Source organism: Protopterus annectens, chromosome 4.part0, assembly GCF_019279795.1.
Source record: "Protopterus annectens isolate FY-2018-M chromosome 4.part0, PAN1.0, whole genome shotgun sequence".
Taxonomy (NCBI): domain Eukaryota; kingdom Metazoa; phylum Chordata; order Ceratodontiformes; family Protopteridae; genus Protopterus; species Protopterus annectens.
Window position 1 is genome coordinate 944,581,265 of NC_056733.1, and position 16,857 is coordinate 944,598,121.

The window sequence follows — 16,857 nt, forward strand, 5'->3', positions numbered from 1 at the left end:
GAATGGAATCCCCTGCATCAGAATCCTCATAAGTAGATAAGGGCAAATCCTGGTAATCAGAAGGAACAAAGATATCAGATTCCTGATCAGAAGAATCAGAAAGAAAATCAGTTCTAGGTCTCTTAGAGGGGAAGGCTGGCTTCCCCTAATTAAGGTAATAAGGTCTTCAGCCATTCTAAGCATTTGTTTTTGAGGCATATGGGCCTGAGTATGCGGTTTGGTCATCGGTTTTCTAGGTGTAGTGCGAGCTTTAGGCCTGAGGAATTCGGTATTTCTAGCTTGAAACGAAATCGTCGGTTTAATATGAAAGTCTATAGGCCTGAATACACCCTCAGAAGCCGGTGCCTGCACAGCGGCTCCGGACCCATCCAAGGTAGAGACATTTGCAGCTTCCACAGTCGAAGAAGCATCTTGTGGCATACCGGACTCCGAATGGGTCTCAGTAGAGGCCTGTGAATCTGTAGTAGCGGGTATCAGGGGCTGCGAAAGCACCTCACTGAGTACCGGCGGACTGGCAACTAGCTTGGAAGCATTGTCAGCAGTTTTGGACCTATGCAGTCTGTCTCTGTCTTTATCCTTACGTTATTTCGGAAGATTAGTAGACAGATGGCTTAACGAAGCCATTTTGGAGTACGGAGATCGAGAACAAAAGTATTTAGCTACAAAAATAGCCTGACAATGAATAGTTCGGGCGCTGAACAAGGCACAAATCCGACAGCGAGGGATATCGTGGTCTGGGCCTAAACAGGTGATGCAGTAAGAATGAAAATCTCTGTGGGGTATTTGCTTTCCACAGGCAAGACAATTGTTAATTTTTTCCGATATCGGTTAGAGCAAGAAAAATGGATCTGCAACGGGGTACTTATCTTTTTGAAGACTTCGGGTCTGAAACTCGAAAACAAAAATTTCAGGAGTCGGCCAACCGGCACTTGCGAACTGCTTCTGCTTCGGGCACCACATGACAAGAAAGACTGATGTAATGGCATCAGCTGCATGTTTTATACCCTTGATGACCTGATGTCATGGAAAAAGCAACAGTATGCGATGCAGAAATCAGAAGACTCTGGTATTCAGGCCGGCTGAGGGCAACCTACAGGCAGATAACCACAAATGTGATGACTGCAACAGTGAAACACGAAGAACATCACTACAATACCTCAAAAAAATTCAGAATGCTCATCAACCATACTAAAAACCAAATATACTTAACAATTCTTGGAATAGTAAAATACAACCCTAAATAAATCTGGTCAGCCATTAAAAATGTTTACATCCTGGCCAAAAATCCAACTCCAACCCTTCTCCTAATAACTAACAACTCAAAACGGCAACAGAATTCAACTCTTACTTCATAGACAGTATAGAGCCCCTAACCAATGATTCTTCAACATCTAATTCCAACTCTGCCCAACAGTCACATATAACCACATCCACTTTCACCTTCAAAATTGTGCCCACACCCTATATAAAACTATTCTTAAACTCAAACCATGCTCTGCTTCAGCTGATGACCTAAGTGAATACCTAAAAATAGCAGCCAACAGCATTGCCTATCCTGTCGTACCGGGTTAATCCACAAATCCCAAGTTCCCCCTCTCAGGAAAAATCACACATTATCCCTCTATACAAAGGAAAACTTTCAACAGACATCACTAACTTTAGACCTATATCAATCTTATCTCCCCTCTGCAAAACACCTAAAAAATGTACTGCTAAACTGTCTCCTGCAGGAAGAACACCTGTCCCCCAAGCAACATGACTTCCATCCATACCAAAGTACTAACTGCACTTCTAACCTTTACAGATACCGTCTATAAAGCTAAATATGATGGCAAACTAGTTTCCTCCTTATTTCTACATTTGTCTAAAGCCTTGGACGTAATATGTCACAGCAAACATCTACTTTAAATGTCCTCACTAAGTCGGTTCAAAAGCTACCTAGCCAATAGGTATCAGTCAGTAAAATGGCACTGCACTCTGTCCACACCTCCCAGTCACCACCAATGTACCACAAGGCTCGCATCAGTCAGTAAAATGGCACTCCACTCTGTCCACACCTCCCAGTCACCACCAATGTACCACAAGGCTCGCATCAGTCAGTAAAATGGCACTGCACTCTGTCCACACCTCCCAGTCACCACCAATGTACCACAAGGCTCGCATCAGTCAGTAAAATGGCACTGCACTCTGTCCACACCTCCCAGTCATCACCAATGTACCACAAGGCTCTCTTCGTGGTCCCCTCCTCATTAATATTTTCACCAACATCCTTCACACATCACACAACAGGCCTCCCTAACACAATATGCAGATGACTCAACACTCATATGCACATCAGTCCACCTGGCACATCTACAAAAATTACTCAGAAAGCTTTAACAGCCACTGAAACATGGCTTTGTTACAACTCGTGCTCAACCCAAAAAAGAAAACACTAACTTTTCCTCCAAATCCCTTTCTCATGAAAAAATATAATTTAAAATCCTCTCTCTGAAGTCACGTCTCGTAGTAAATTATTAGGGATGATAGTGGCTGATTATCTTAAATTCAACCTGCATGTACAAAGCTGCATAAGAAAAACTCATCAAAAACTAGGGATACTTTACAGTACCAAAAATGTTCTCAACAGCTCAACAAAAACTACACTTATCACTACTTACCTCCTCACGTCTTTATAGTGTGCCCATTCTTGCTAACCTTCAGGCATCACAAAAAGCAAAACTAACAATGTTATAAATAAAGTGGCTAAATTTTGCAGCAATTCCTTTCAGAACCCAGCACTGTATAAAACTAAAAAGGCTAAACTGGTTAGAACTACTCCATCAACTAACTTGTACACAACTTCTCACCACCTATAAAATATCCAGCATCCATCTGCTTGTCTAGCCCTAAATAACATTCTACACAATTATGTTCCACTTTGGTCATTATGATCCAATGACCAAAAACTGCTTTCTGTCCACAAACCTATCAAATCTGATGGGCATTGTCTGTACTTGTACCATGTTGCAAGGCCTGGAACTCCTTACCTGTACCTATCAGGTCACTACTCTCCCTGCAGTCCTTTAAAACCACTCTGAAAGCACTTCCTAGCCAAAATCGGGTTCTGTTCTTGCTCAACCCCAGGATAAACTACATGTCTAAATGTGAATAAGTACCTGTTTATACCTGACACCTCCTTACTCCACCATCTTCACTCGTCTTTACTTCAATCAGCTTCTCTCCCCGCCTTTATCTAAACACACCATAACCTTGTTTTTGTTTCTCCTACTTCATATTCTAATTCCTATTTGCATTATTTTATTTATTTATTTATTTATTTGGCATTTGTTAACCAGGTTAGTCCAGCTGAGCCAGAAGTCCATTTTCAGTGGTTCCATGGTAATTACATACATAAAACTTAACAGTACGATAAAAGCATATAATCTGAGTTATACATAGTAGCATAGCCAGCCTTAGGCATAGACCAACTAGGTGGCTACCTAGAGCGCCGCTCTAGCAGGTGAGCTTTTACAGTAATCTGGATGGTATAGGTAGACCAGGATGGGGCACAGGGTAGTGTTGGAGGAGGCCCTGTGGAGATCTTTTGCCGAGGGCATCAGTTGACCAAAGGCTGGTCCTGCATATTAGTTGTAGTGAAAAAACAAAAAACAAAAGCATAATTTAGCATGGATAATACAGTTTCAAGGTTTACAATTTAGAACGTAGCATCATTGAGCGAGTACAGTATTTAAAACGGAGAAGCATCTTTGACTGTGTAAAGTATATATTTATGACCGAGTCTAGATAAGTAAAGGATAGAGTAGGTGTGGGTGGAAGCCCATTAAGAGATTCAATAACAGCTAAAAATAGAATACGAAACAAAAATTACACTGTTTGTAGATGCAGTGGAAGCTAAAAGGTGACATTACTTAGTATAGTAAAACTGCTTATAAAGGGAAAAGTAAACTGTGAAGACGGTTGAGTGTGGAGAAACATATGTTAAAAGAGAGAGAGGTAAGGTAGGGAAAGGATGGGAAATGAGAAGTAAGGTTTGGGAAAGGATGGGAAATGAGAAGTAAGGTTGGGAAATGAGAAGTAAGGTTTGGGAAAGGATGGAAGGACTTGGGTAGGCTCCTGACATGGACACATCCATGAGATTAGGAGGAAGAGTTTTAGTTGCTGTTTGCATTGATTAGTGTTAGAGGTGTTTCTACTATATGAAGGAGACTTGTTCCAGGCTAAAGACAGACTGTGGTTGTAGAGAAAACTACCTATGTTTCTGTTGAGTTTACATATGACGAGTTCTTGGTCAAAGCTTCTGAGGGGTTTGGTACGGGTGCAGAATGAAACTAGTGTTTTATTTTAACTTGCCTTTAATTTCTCTAAGCTGGCTAAAATTTCTCTAAATACTAAATCATTGTCATAGTAGTTGTAGCTATTCTTAACCAATGTTTTCATATTACCTTGAGTACAGGGTTCAAGTCTCACCTTGAGAAGCATGGATAGGTCTCTAAAAAGGGCCCCAGGTTCATTAACCCAGTAATCACCCATGAACCTATTCTGTCTAATTTGGTATGATTGTTTAAGCTGTAGATTTGTTTTTCTTTTATTGCGTTACTTTTGAAGATTGTAGAACTATTGTTTTTTAAACATTTTTGTAATACTTTGGAGCTTTTCTCCCTGGACCTAGTCGGACTTTGCCGGTAATCAAATATCAGTAAATGAATAAATTAAAACCTGTCGTTTCTTGTGTGTGAATGCTAAGCTATGAAGATTATCACAAGTACAAACAGCTCACTCAACAGCAAATCTTACGTTGTGAATGGCAGACCTCGTCACATGGGCTGAAGCAGCTACTGCTGCAGTGTGAGTGTGTTATATTATGACAGGCCTCGCTAGAGCTTTCCTACACAAGGAGTGGAATTTCATGATGCACAGGCTCCCCACTCTGAGCCAGACGGTCTTTCTGGGTTAGTTGTAACATCAATCTCCAGCACAGGAACAGAGTGCTACAAAACAAACATGACGCAATGAATAATTCCAAGTTCTATATGCAACTAATTTATTCCTAATGTTCCTAACTCAAAAACAGCTAACAGATATACTAGTGTAGTCCCCCAGAAACATAAGGTTGGCACAAATGTGGGGTGTCCAAAAATACTGAAGTTATTCATATCTGCAAATGGCTTAATATCTGAAACCATTCTGGCAAAAGTAACTGCCACTAGAAAAGTGTTTTCCTAGACGGATCTTAAGTAAAACCAAAGGCAGAAAGGGCTGTAAAGTCAAATTTCAGCAAAAATGTTTCATCCAATGGAGTTGTTGTTACTTAATGAATTATTCCAGAGGAAACTGTAAGCTGTATAGGCACACCACTGAACTGGTTTCAGTAAGTTCAACAAAATCAAACACAACTCTCTAAACTTTCATTTTACAGTACAAAAAGACCCAATTCAATGGTCACTTAGGAAGGCAAGAAATGTTTAGGCCTTTTGCTGCTCTCCATAAAGCAGAATTATTCCATTTGGTTTATCTATTAGTCACTACTAGACTCTGTTACTCCCTGACACATGCCAAATCTGTCTAGGGATTCAGGTGCCAAGTTAAAAGTTGAAGTGCTTTGGAGTTTATCCACTATAGGGTGAAGCTAGTCCTGTGAAGAGCATGGAAGTGGCTACAGCAGAACCAAACTCAGCCCCTCAAGCAGAGGGAACCAGCTGACAGTACCAAAATGCACATTTCCTTGGATTATTCATAGAAAATTCCCTACTAGATCTGACAAGCATCTACTTCTTGAGAAAGTACTTTGTCAATGCAAGGCTTCAGTGTCCTCCACACATTTTGATCATCAACTGCACAGAGACGGAGAAAAGGTGGAGGACTCCTGATCTACATTAGCTAAATGTTTATATCTAGGCTGGTTAAACAGGATGATCCCCTGGAGTTTATCGACATTCAAATACCCATAGACAAAGTCCCATATTATATCCGAGCAAGCTACAGGTCACCCTCTATGTCCCAAGAATTCCATAGCTTGTACCCAGACCTACTGGAGACACTCACCATTAACCTTGCCCCCCTACAGTCTAGGAAACATACAATGCCTCAAACTTACAGACACAACAATTCCTGGACTTTTCCAGAAATACCCTTGTCCAAATAGCGCACACGTCTACTAGGGGGTTCAAACATAATGGACCTTGTACTCACCAATGTGTGAAGGCACTGCATACCTTCCCACTGTCACGCACTCATTAGTGAGTTCAGACTACAAAATTGTCTCCTTTAAAATAAAAATCACACCAAACCATCTAACAGTGAGGAACTATTCCAAAGTAAACTACATCCTATTATGCAACAGTATTTCAAAATTCAGCGCCCCTCCCAACCCAGACTTCAGAGCTACCTGCGTGGAACTGTTCACAGAGACCTTGTAGAACCATGTAAATGGCTGTACAGAGGCTGCTGTACCTACTGGAATTAAGCCCAAAACAAACCACACTGGTGGAATCCTAACCTTAATAGGTTACATGACAAAAGAAAAAAGTCAAGGCTCAAATCAGGAGCAGCAACTTGCATAATGATGACAGCTCGCTAATTAAACTAGATAAGAAGCGACAGCTCGCTAATTAAACTAGATAAGAAGCGACAGCTCGCTAATTAAACTAGATAAGAAGCGACAGCTCTCTAATTAAACTAGATAAGAAGCGAAGAGGACTAATTAAGACCAGCAAGTCCAATTACGAGGTAAACATGGCCTTACAGTTTACAGACGACCACAAGGCCTTCTTCAGCTTTGTCCATAACTGCAAAGGCAGCACACAGCAGTGTACCAAACAGGTGGTGAATGGTGCCATCTTCACTGAGCACAGCGACACAGCGAATCTGCTGGCTGACAAGTTCAGTTCAAATTTTACTTTCCACCCCCCCCACCTACCCCCCCATGAAATATCTATTAGTATAACCCCCTCAACTATTAGCAGGGAGCAGGTCCTAGCAGTGCTTGCTAAGGCCAAAAACACAAAGCCTCAATGGACCCCCCCCCTTCAATATACCAGGATGCCTCCTAAATAGTTTGAAACATGACCTATCAGGATCACTTTTCAACTACAGTCTCGAAATAGGCTCTGTTCCATAAGAATGAAGGACTGCAATGGTCAACCCAATTCACAAGGTTGACCTTCAACCAACCCTGTAAACTACAGACCCATTAGTCTGACTAGTCTAATATGCAAAGCCATGGAATGAGTTATCATGGACATGATCAAGAGAGGTATAGGCAACCTTTAGACACTGAAACCAATCCAGTTTGGCTTTGTCAAGGTAAGGTCTTACCTAGTGTACACCACTGACAAGGTCACCTAGGCAATGGATGAGTGGTAAACAGTGCATACTGAAAACCTGGACCTAGCTAAGGCATTCAATACAATACCCCACTCGGATATATTTTACAAGCTCATGAAACTGGACGTCAACCTCTACATAACTCACTGGATTGCCAGCTGGCTTACAGACAGGGCCCGAGAAGTCAGGACTGGTGAGACCACCACAACTAAGAGACCGTACTGGGAGCTATCACAGATTCCCCACATGAGACAAACATCCTACAAGAGGGTGTAACAAGGCCAAAGGAATGGTGCTAAACTCACGGATTAAAACTCAGTGAGAAGAAATCCATTAATGTGCCTTTTGGGTAAACTGCCACCCAAGCTAATTACTCCATTGATAAGATACCCCGAAGATTTGACCCAGTAGTCTGGGATCTGGGAACATATGTAGAAAATAATCTGGCCTTTGACCAACATGCGGTCATGGTAGTGAGAAAATCATTCTGTCACCAAACTTATAAGTAAGGGCATGGCATCCAGGTCCAAGGAAGCCATTTTATCTGTCCCTTATCAGGCACATCATTGAGTATTGCCCCCCTTCTTCGTGTACCTGAACAGACATATGCAACAACTGCAAAGCATATGAAGAATCCAGGGTATAAACACATTGTCCTATACGATCACCTTAAAGCCCTTTCTCTAGATCGGTCTCCCGCAGGTTAATGAGAGGCGATCTATGACTGGCATGCAAGACATCCTCAGATCCAGCTCTGATGGACCTTTTGTACATCCCAAAAATGAAAGACATCAGAACCACAAGATCCAAGGATTTAAATTTTGCTTGCAACATAAACAGGACATGTTGTCAAGACAGATGTGTGTCCCAGAGGATCTCCACACTCTGGAACAGGATTCCCATCCACATGGCTCAGAGTTCATCCTTAACCCTATTTAATCTTGACCAATGAATGGGAAAAAGGCAATTCATCCCCCCTGGGTTTGGCCCTCATGTCTCTAATAGACAGAGGTAGACAGTAACTATGTCCTAACATCCCCCCCCCAAAACATAACCTTTAGAAACTCCCTAACAATCCCCCTCCTAATGAAGATCCTATGATACACAGGGACACAACTGGGGTGGGTTGCATGGCTAAGCTTATTAAGGCCCTGGTGGCCATTAGCCACATATACAACTATGATCCTATTGGAACGGGGTCGATTAAACAGAACAAATATTGAAAAATGAATTAAGATCATATGAGTAGGCAACAAATTATGAAGTGAGTTGACTCACCCACTGCCCGAGGCCCTTTTATGACTGTCGGCACCATGACGGACTTTAGTGGCATTTTCATACTCAAGTTGTTTAATCTGGGCTTCAAGTTTGGACACTGTCCTACAGAAAAAGGCAATACTACAATTAAACAAGACAAAAAATAACTGGATCAAAGAAGTAAACATCCATTAACCATCCAAAACTCATCAGCATTTATTGTAAAATGAAGACATATTAAATGAGAATGTTAAATTTTAAAATGCTAAGTGTAGTTAAGACACTTTTTCATATATTTTTTAAGTGAATATAAACTAATCAGAAATAAAATGTATAGCCATAGTCCTTATGTAAACAAACTTACCATAGCAGTAAATGTTTGAATGGTCACTGCTACCGTAACCTTAGCTATAAACTTACCATAACAGTAAATGTTTGAATGGTCATTGCTACAGTAACATTAGCTATATGTCCTGCCAAGGATATACTAGTCGGCCAGCTTACAAAACTTCAGACACTTTCCGCTCCCAAAACTATCAGGCAGCTTGAGCTGAGCTGACTAAAAGACAGATTTCGGTGCCAAGCCTTTCAGAGCTTTCTTGCCAATAGAGAGTGAGAGGAAGGCTGGGCCCTGAAAGGACAATGGAAAGAAGAACAAAAAATGACCACACACTGGTATAAAGAACAAACCAGAAAGCAAGGGAGAAGAAGAGCGGGATCAGCTACCGCAGCAGTGATCATTCAAACATCTACTATTATGGTAAGTTTATTTGTATGACTACACTATGTTCACCATACTGATCACTGCTGCATTAGCCTTAGCTATATGGGTAGCCTAGCGTACCACATTTGGGAGGAGGAAGGAAAAAAGTACAGCAACCCCTGGAAAATGGTCCTAGCAAAACCTGATCTAGACCTACAGAATGAATCAAGTTTATACTGCTTTGTAAAAGTATGTACAGAGGACCAACTTGCAGTTTCTAGAATACTTCTAGAATCCAACCCTTTCCAAAAAGCCATACCCAAAGACAAGTCCTGGTACAGCAAGGCCTTGACCCTGCCTGGAATTGGAATAGTGTGTATGTATATGCTATGTGCCTTTTTAGGAGCAGCTGGCTGGCTGTCAGGAAAACTGCAGGCAGCAACACACACATCCTCCAGAGCTGACAGAACAGGAGGGATGGATGTAGGTTCTGGAAACTCCTTCAGTAACAGCTTGTAATATTTAATCCACATCAGCCCAAAAACCAAGTAGGGAAACCAAGATAAAAAAATACCAAGTTGAGAGCTTTCGTCCCACATTGGACTTCCTCAGAACTTGATTTACAATAAAATCCAAAGCTCCTTATATAGCCCACAGAAAATGAAAAGTATTGGAACATAAGGGGTTTTATATTTTTAATTATACCGACCTTAAAGTGGAACCAACACACTTCCACTTGTTTAAAAAGAGTTTTAAATTTGTTCCAAAGAAGGAAAGTAACGTAAGGGACATCTTCATCTTTTAAGCACCTCTTCTGCCTTTACTCCAAAGGTTTCCCTCCTTCAATTACCAGAAACTACTTTACAAGAAGTATCAATAACCTGAATTAAACTCAGAGCCAGACCCAGTAAACTACTATCCAAAAAAATCTGAGGAGGAGAAGATACATGTTAGCTAGTTTTCTGCTTCTTTTTTGACAGGAAAAAATAGGACTGACAGTGCTATCAGTGGCAGCAGCAGCTTCCCCAGGGATGGGCACATCAGGTAAAACCATAACCATTCCAATTCCAGGACCAACAGGAGTATCTCTTCCTTGCCCACTGAGGAGGACCCCAATAGCCGGAGAGGATGTGGCTAACCCCTGGTCCATAGTGGCTGTAGGTCCTACACTAGAGTGATTTGGGGAAACAACTAACAGTCCCAGTAGAGTCACCCACCTGCAGCTGACACAACTTGCTAACCTGCTGTGACGGCAAAAGCTGGTGTGTTTGCTTACCTGGACCAACAATGGGACAGACATACTTTTCCATGGACAAGCCTAAAATGGTGCCTCTTCCCAAGGAAAACAAGCAGCAAATGCCAGTAAAAACAAAAGGCCTTTAAAAGCTTTTTTTTTCCGCAGACAAACACAATAAAAAGCACTTTAAAATATTTTGCCAGCCCCACAAAGTAAAATAAACACAATTTCTACACAGAAAAAATGGTTTTCAATTCCTTTAAACAACTTTTAAACTGACAAGGAAAAAATCCTCCCATTTAAAGATACAGCGTAGTCTTGTGACAGTCCATTAAAACACAAATGCTGAGCTTTAAAATAACTTTCCTGAAGAGGAAAGTATCAATAGTAAACTAAATTATTAAATGGAAGGTCCCCCCCCCCCAAAGGGAACTTATCTGCCCAGCAAAGGAAAGTACAGTTGTGTACACTTAACATAAATGTAGATGTTCGAGTGTCTTCACTGTTGCAGTCATGACTGTAGGGTTCTCCCCTGCCGGCAGGCAGTCCTAGGTCAGCCAGAATCCCAAAGTCAGGGTCCGGCATCGGCTGTTCAGCCAAGCTCCCTGACGTCAGAGCGCCAGGAGTACAAAGCTGACAGCCGACGCCATGTTCTCCAGTTTTTCTTGCCCCAGATGTCAGGTGCTCCAAATTGAGTAAGATCCCATACCCCTTGCAAATACACCTCAAAAGAAGGGTGAAGAAGGGAACCACAAAAAGAAAAAATAAGGGGACAGGAGGGAGGGAAACCCAGACTGCAACAGTGAAGACACTCGAACATCTACATTTATGGTAAGTGTACACAACTGTACTATGTTCATCGTGTTTCACTGTTGCAGTCATGACTGTAGGGTTGAATCCCAAAGCAGAATAAAAGGGAGGTGGTCATAAAGAAGAGGGGGCGGCTAAAAGGCCCTGCAAGACAGCAGAAGCAAAGCCTGCCCTAGACTTAGAGTAGAGAGGTAGATTGTAGTGCTTGGAAAAAGTATGCACTGAACTCCAAGTTGCAGCTTCCAAAATGTCTTTCGTAGGAACTCCCCTGAGGAAGGCAGCTGAAGTGGCAGCAGCTCTGGTAGAGCGAGTCCTTATACTCCCTGGGATTTGCTTTCCATAGTGTGAATAACAAAATCTGATTCCATTTAGAAATGGTCTGTTTTGAAATGGCTTTACCTTGGGAACTTGAAGCATAAGAAACAAACAATTGCTCCGATTTCCTGATGTCCTTGGTTCTGTCCAGGTAAAAACGTAGTTGTCTGTGCACATCCAAGGAATGCAAGATCCTTTCCCCCTTATTTTGAGGACTGGGGAAAAAAGTTGGCAAGTGAATAGTTTGATTTAAAGCCACTTTGGAAACCACCTTAGGCATGAAAGTAGGATTAGTCCTTAAAGACACCCTGTCTTGATGAAAAATAATATAAGGTTCCACAGCCATGAGAGCTTGCAACTCCGAAACTCTCCTGGCAGAGGTCAGAGCTAACAGAATGGCTGTCTTCCAAGATAAAAACTTGATGTCAGAAGTGGCAGCAGGCTCAAAAGGAGGTAAAGTGAGTTTTTCCAAAACATAGTTGAGATCCCAAGCAGGAATGGGAGGATATCTAGGGGGCCTTAAGTTCTTAGCTCCTCTGAGAAACTGTCTCATGAGCTGATGGGAAAAGATAGGAGGGTCTGTATTATAATGAGCAGAAATAGCAGAAGCATGGATCTTTATGGAAGAGAAAAAGAGACCCTTATGTAAGAGGTCTGTCAGGTAAAGTAAAATCAGAGGAATGTTAGGAATAAGAGGATCTGAATCCTGGGCCTGCATCCAGGAGCAAAATCTTTTCCATTTTCCTGCATAAGATTTTCTAGTGCTAGGACGTCTGGCTTCTAAAATGACATCCATAACCTGCTTGGGTAGGAGAGCATGAATCAAAGACCCTGGATTAACCAGGCCGCCAGGCTGAGGGTTTTGACATGGGAGTGCAGAACCTGACCCTGGTGCTGGGACAGAAGGTTCAGAGTCTGTGGTAATACCCAAGGGGGCTCCAGACAAAGGTTTTTCAGAGTTGGGTACCAAAATTGTCGAGGCCAATTTGGGGTTAGCAAAATTATCATCTTGGGCTTGTCCTGTTTGATCTTTAATAACACCCGTGGAAGAAGAGGAAGAGGCGGGAAGGCATACCCAGAGAGGTTTCTCCAACTGAATGATAGTGCATCCACTTTCCAAGCTAGTTCGTGGAAGGTCCTGGTGCAAAAAAATCTGTAGTTGATGATTGAGGTGGGATGCAAAGAGGTCTATGTGAGGACATCCCCAGACTGCTGAAATAATCCTGAATATTTCGGTGTCCAGCATCCATTTGTGTGGATCCGACAGGTTTCTGCTCAGACTGTCTGCCAGGAAGTTTTGCTTCCCTGGTAGAAACTGATCTTGAAGGTCCAGTTTGCAAGCTAGAGCTGTGTTCCATTGATTCATGGCTAGTCTGCAAAGGGGATAGGAATGAGATCCCCCTTGCTTATGTACCACATAACTGTGGTGTTGTCTGTCCGTATCAGTAGCTGTCCTGGTTGTAGAAGATTCTTGAAAGCCAATAGAGCGTTCTGTATGGCTAACATTTCCTTTAAATTGATATGCAGGAGCTTCTGATCCTTTGTCCAAAGGCCCTGCAGACAGTTGCCCTGAAAATGGGCTCCCCATGCATAATCTGAAGCGTCCGTGGTTAGTATCTGAGTGGCTGGAGGCAGACTGAAGGGTTTTCCTATGTTTAGAGTACATGCCTTGGACCACCAAAGGAATTCCTTTTGGAGACAAGGCAGGACGGTGATCTGTATGTCTAAACTGTGGCAATGCTGAGACCATACACTTTTTAGGTACCACTGAATTTTCCTCATATGTAGTCTTGCATATGGTGCGAGAAGGATGCAGGAGGCCATGTAACCCAAAGCCTGCAGGAATTTCCTTGCAGAAAACTGAGTTAAAGTTGCCAAGGTTTTGAAAGTTGAAGCCAGCTGTAATTGTTTTTCGGATGTCAGAAATGCCATCTGGGTTGTGGTGTTTAGAAGAGCACCCAGAAAAGTTATCTGTTGTGAGGGTGTCAAATTTGACTTTTTTATGTTTACAGAGAATCCCAGGAACTTGAGAAGGTTCTGAACAAATTCTAGATGCTGGAGTAAGACATCCTTGCTGTCTGCCTGAATTAGACAATCGTCCATCCAAATAAGGGTAAATTTGAATTCCCTTGAGTCTGCAATAAGCTACTACTGGAGCCAGGCATTTGGCGAAGACCCTGGGCGCAGCAGACAATCCAAAGGGCAGCGCAGAGAATTGATAATCCCTCGATCCGGCCCTGAACCTGAGGTATTTTCTGCATTCCTGCCCGATGGGAATGTGTAAATATGCCTCCTTTAAATCCAAAGTTACCATCCATGCATTTTTAGTCAGCATTGGAAGTAGCTGCTGGAGAGTAAGCATCTTGAATTTTGGTATCTCGAGAAAGGTGTTCAAGACTGACAGATCCAGAATGGGTCTCCATGAATTTTGCTTTCTGGGGACTAGAAAGAGCCTTGAGTAAAAACCTTGTCCTATCTCTGAAAGTGGAACCAGTTCTATGGCTTTCATAGCCAAGAGAGCCTCCACCTGGTTTAAGGCCTCTAACCATTGATGTTTTGGAAGATCCGGCCATCCGCTTGGTCTTGGGAGGGTATGAAAATGGAATTTGTAACCTCTTGAAACCACATCCAGAACCCACTTGTCTTGGGTTATACGAGTCCAATTTAGGTGAAAAAGAAAGTTTTCCTCCGAGTGGGGCTTCCAGGCAAGAAGTTCCTGCAGCCCAACAGAGGGAGTCATTGAGCCTGTTTTCTATGAGCTTGCGACCTGTCCTCTCCTCCCCTAGGGGTGGAAGCAGTCCACTGCCTTGGTCTATAAGAGGCTTGCGTTTGAGGCCTTCCTCGGGAGCGTCTGTATCTACCCCTCTGAGGCCTGTCTGAATTGGGAAAGGACCAATTTTGACATCGGACTGGAGCAAGAAAAAGGTTTCCCCAACGGGGTATTTAGCTTTGAGTAGGAGAAGAAAGTCTTCGGACTGAAGTACGTTTAGCAAAAATTGTCAGGGGTTAGCCGACCGGCAAATGTGAACTGCTATCACTGCATGGCAAGAAAGACTGGAGAACATGGCGTCGGCTGTTAGCTTTGTACTCCTGGCGCTCTGACGTCAGGGAGCATGGCTGAACAGCCGACGCCGGACCCAGACTTTGGGATTCTGGCCGACCGAGGACTGCCTGCCGGTAGGGGAGAACCCTACAGTCATGACTGCAACAGTGAAACCCGATGAACATCAGCACAAGTCGACCATCGATACTTGAAAGCCTCAGAGGAGTGTACTCTTTAGCAGCAGTAAATCTCTGAAGGGCTTGAAACCCAAGCTTGTCATTTAGTCAGCTCAGCTTGAGCTGCCTGACAGTCTGGGTGCATGGAAGGTGCCCTCAAGCTTTGGAAGCTGGACGACTGTTATATCCTTGGCAGGATATAACCCATACTGCAGCAGTGATTAATACGATGAACATATTACAACTACTGATTCATTTTTATGACTTCATAGTAAGCTGGAATTACGTTAATGAAGTCAAAAAACTCAGTTCAGTCACATGGCTGCCATCAAATGTTGTGGCAAAATGCCAAATATCTGAAAACTGTGCCACTTAGTTAATTTGTGTTTCTTCAAACACAGTGTTCAATTGTTTTAATAAATAAACTAAACTTCATTTGTTTTTGACTATATTAGATAAAAACAAAAAGCACAGAAATTAAGTAATCTTAAAAATTTGTGCATTCATTTAGGGTCTAATCTGAAGTACTTTTAAATTATCAAATAATTGCAGCGACTCTGATAAAATACATACAAGCCAAACACATCTGTATTGTTTTCACCTATACACATAGATAAAATGCATGTGATGTGACGATACGCATCAGCGCAGGTCCATCCTCCAGGACAATAAGCGTAAGGTCAGCAGGCTTTAGGACCTATACACACAGATAAACAAAATGTATCTGACGTGATGAGATGCAACCGTGCAGGTCCATCCTCCAGAACAATAAGCGTAATGTCAGCAGGCTTTAGGACCTATACACATAGATAAACAAAATGCATGTGATGTGACGAGACGCATCAGCGCAGGTCCATCCTCCAGGACAATACGTGTAAGGTCAGCAGGCTTTAGGACCTATACACATAGATAAAATGCATGTGATGTGATGAGACATATCAGCGCAGGTCCATCCTCCAGGACAATAAGCGTAATGTCAGCAGGCTTTAGGACCTATACACATAGATAAACAAAATGCATGTGATGTGACAAGACGTATTAGCGCAGGTCCATCCTCCAGGACAAAGCAGGCTTTAGGACCTATACACACAGATAAACAAAATGTATGTGGTGTGATGAGATGCATCAGCGCAGATCCATCCTCCAGGACAAAAAGTGTAAGGTCAGCAGGCTTTAGGAGCTATACACATGGATAAAATGCATGTGATGTGACGATACGTATCAGCGCAGGTCCATCCTCCAGGACAAGTGTAAGGTCAGCAGGCTTTAGGACCTATACACACAGATAAATAAAATGCATGTGATGTGACGAGACAGCGCAGGTCCACCCTCCAGGACAATAAACTAAGGTCAGCAGGCCTTAGGACCTATACAGACAGATAAAAAAATGCATGTGGTGTGACAAGACGTATCAGTGCAGGTCCATCCTCCAGGACAAGTGTAAGGTCAGCAGGCTTTAGGACCTATACACACAGATAAAAATGTATGTAATATGACGAGACAGTGCAGGTCCACCCTCCAGGACAATAAGCATAAGGTCAGCAGGCCTTAGGATCTATACAGACAGATAAACAAAATGTATGTGGTGTGACGAGATGCATCAGCGCAAGTCCATCCTCCAGGACAATAAGCGTAAGGTCAGCAGGCTTTACGGCAGCTCAGTAGGTATAACGTTTCCAGACTATTTTGGCCCCTCCCCCCATTCCCTAAGTACCAGAATGCAATTCTTCTCCACAAACGTGGAACATGCCATTTGAAACAAACACAGGCTATCAGTATGTTATACGCTTACTAAGAGCTAAAACACAAACTCAAGACCAGGAAGAAGAAAACTTTATTACTCCTACAGCCTCAGCTATATGTTTTTGAGGAAGTAAGCAAAGGGGCACAGATAACAGTTCAGTTCTCCATCCATCAATTAATAAATTATAAATTTAAAGAAACAGCGATCAAAATAGTAATGGAATGACACATATGAAACCAAACATTC

General features: G+C 42.5%; 1 protein-coding gene across 4 annotated transcripts in view; it reads right to left on the reverse strand.

Annotated features, from left to right (window-relative positions):
• Positions 1 to 16,857, reverse strand: part of MPHOSPH9 (M-phase phosphoprotein 9) — a 2,191,511-nt gene that overhangs the window by 723,382 nt on the left and 1,451,272 nt on the right. For all 4 annotated transcript variants that reach the window (XM_044068924.1, XM_044068922.1, XM_044068923.1 and 1 more), the window contains one exon: positions 8,605 to 8,706. In XM_044068924.1, the coding sequence (XP_043924859.1) occupies positions 8,605 to 8,706 (102 nt within the window). The remainder of the gene's footprint in view (positions 1 to 8,604; positions 8,707 to 16,857) is intronic.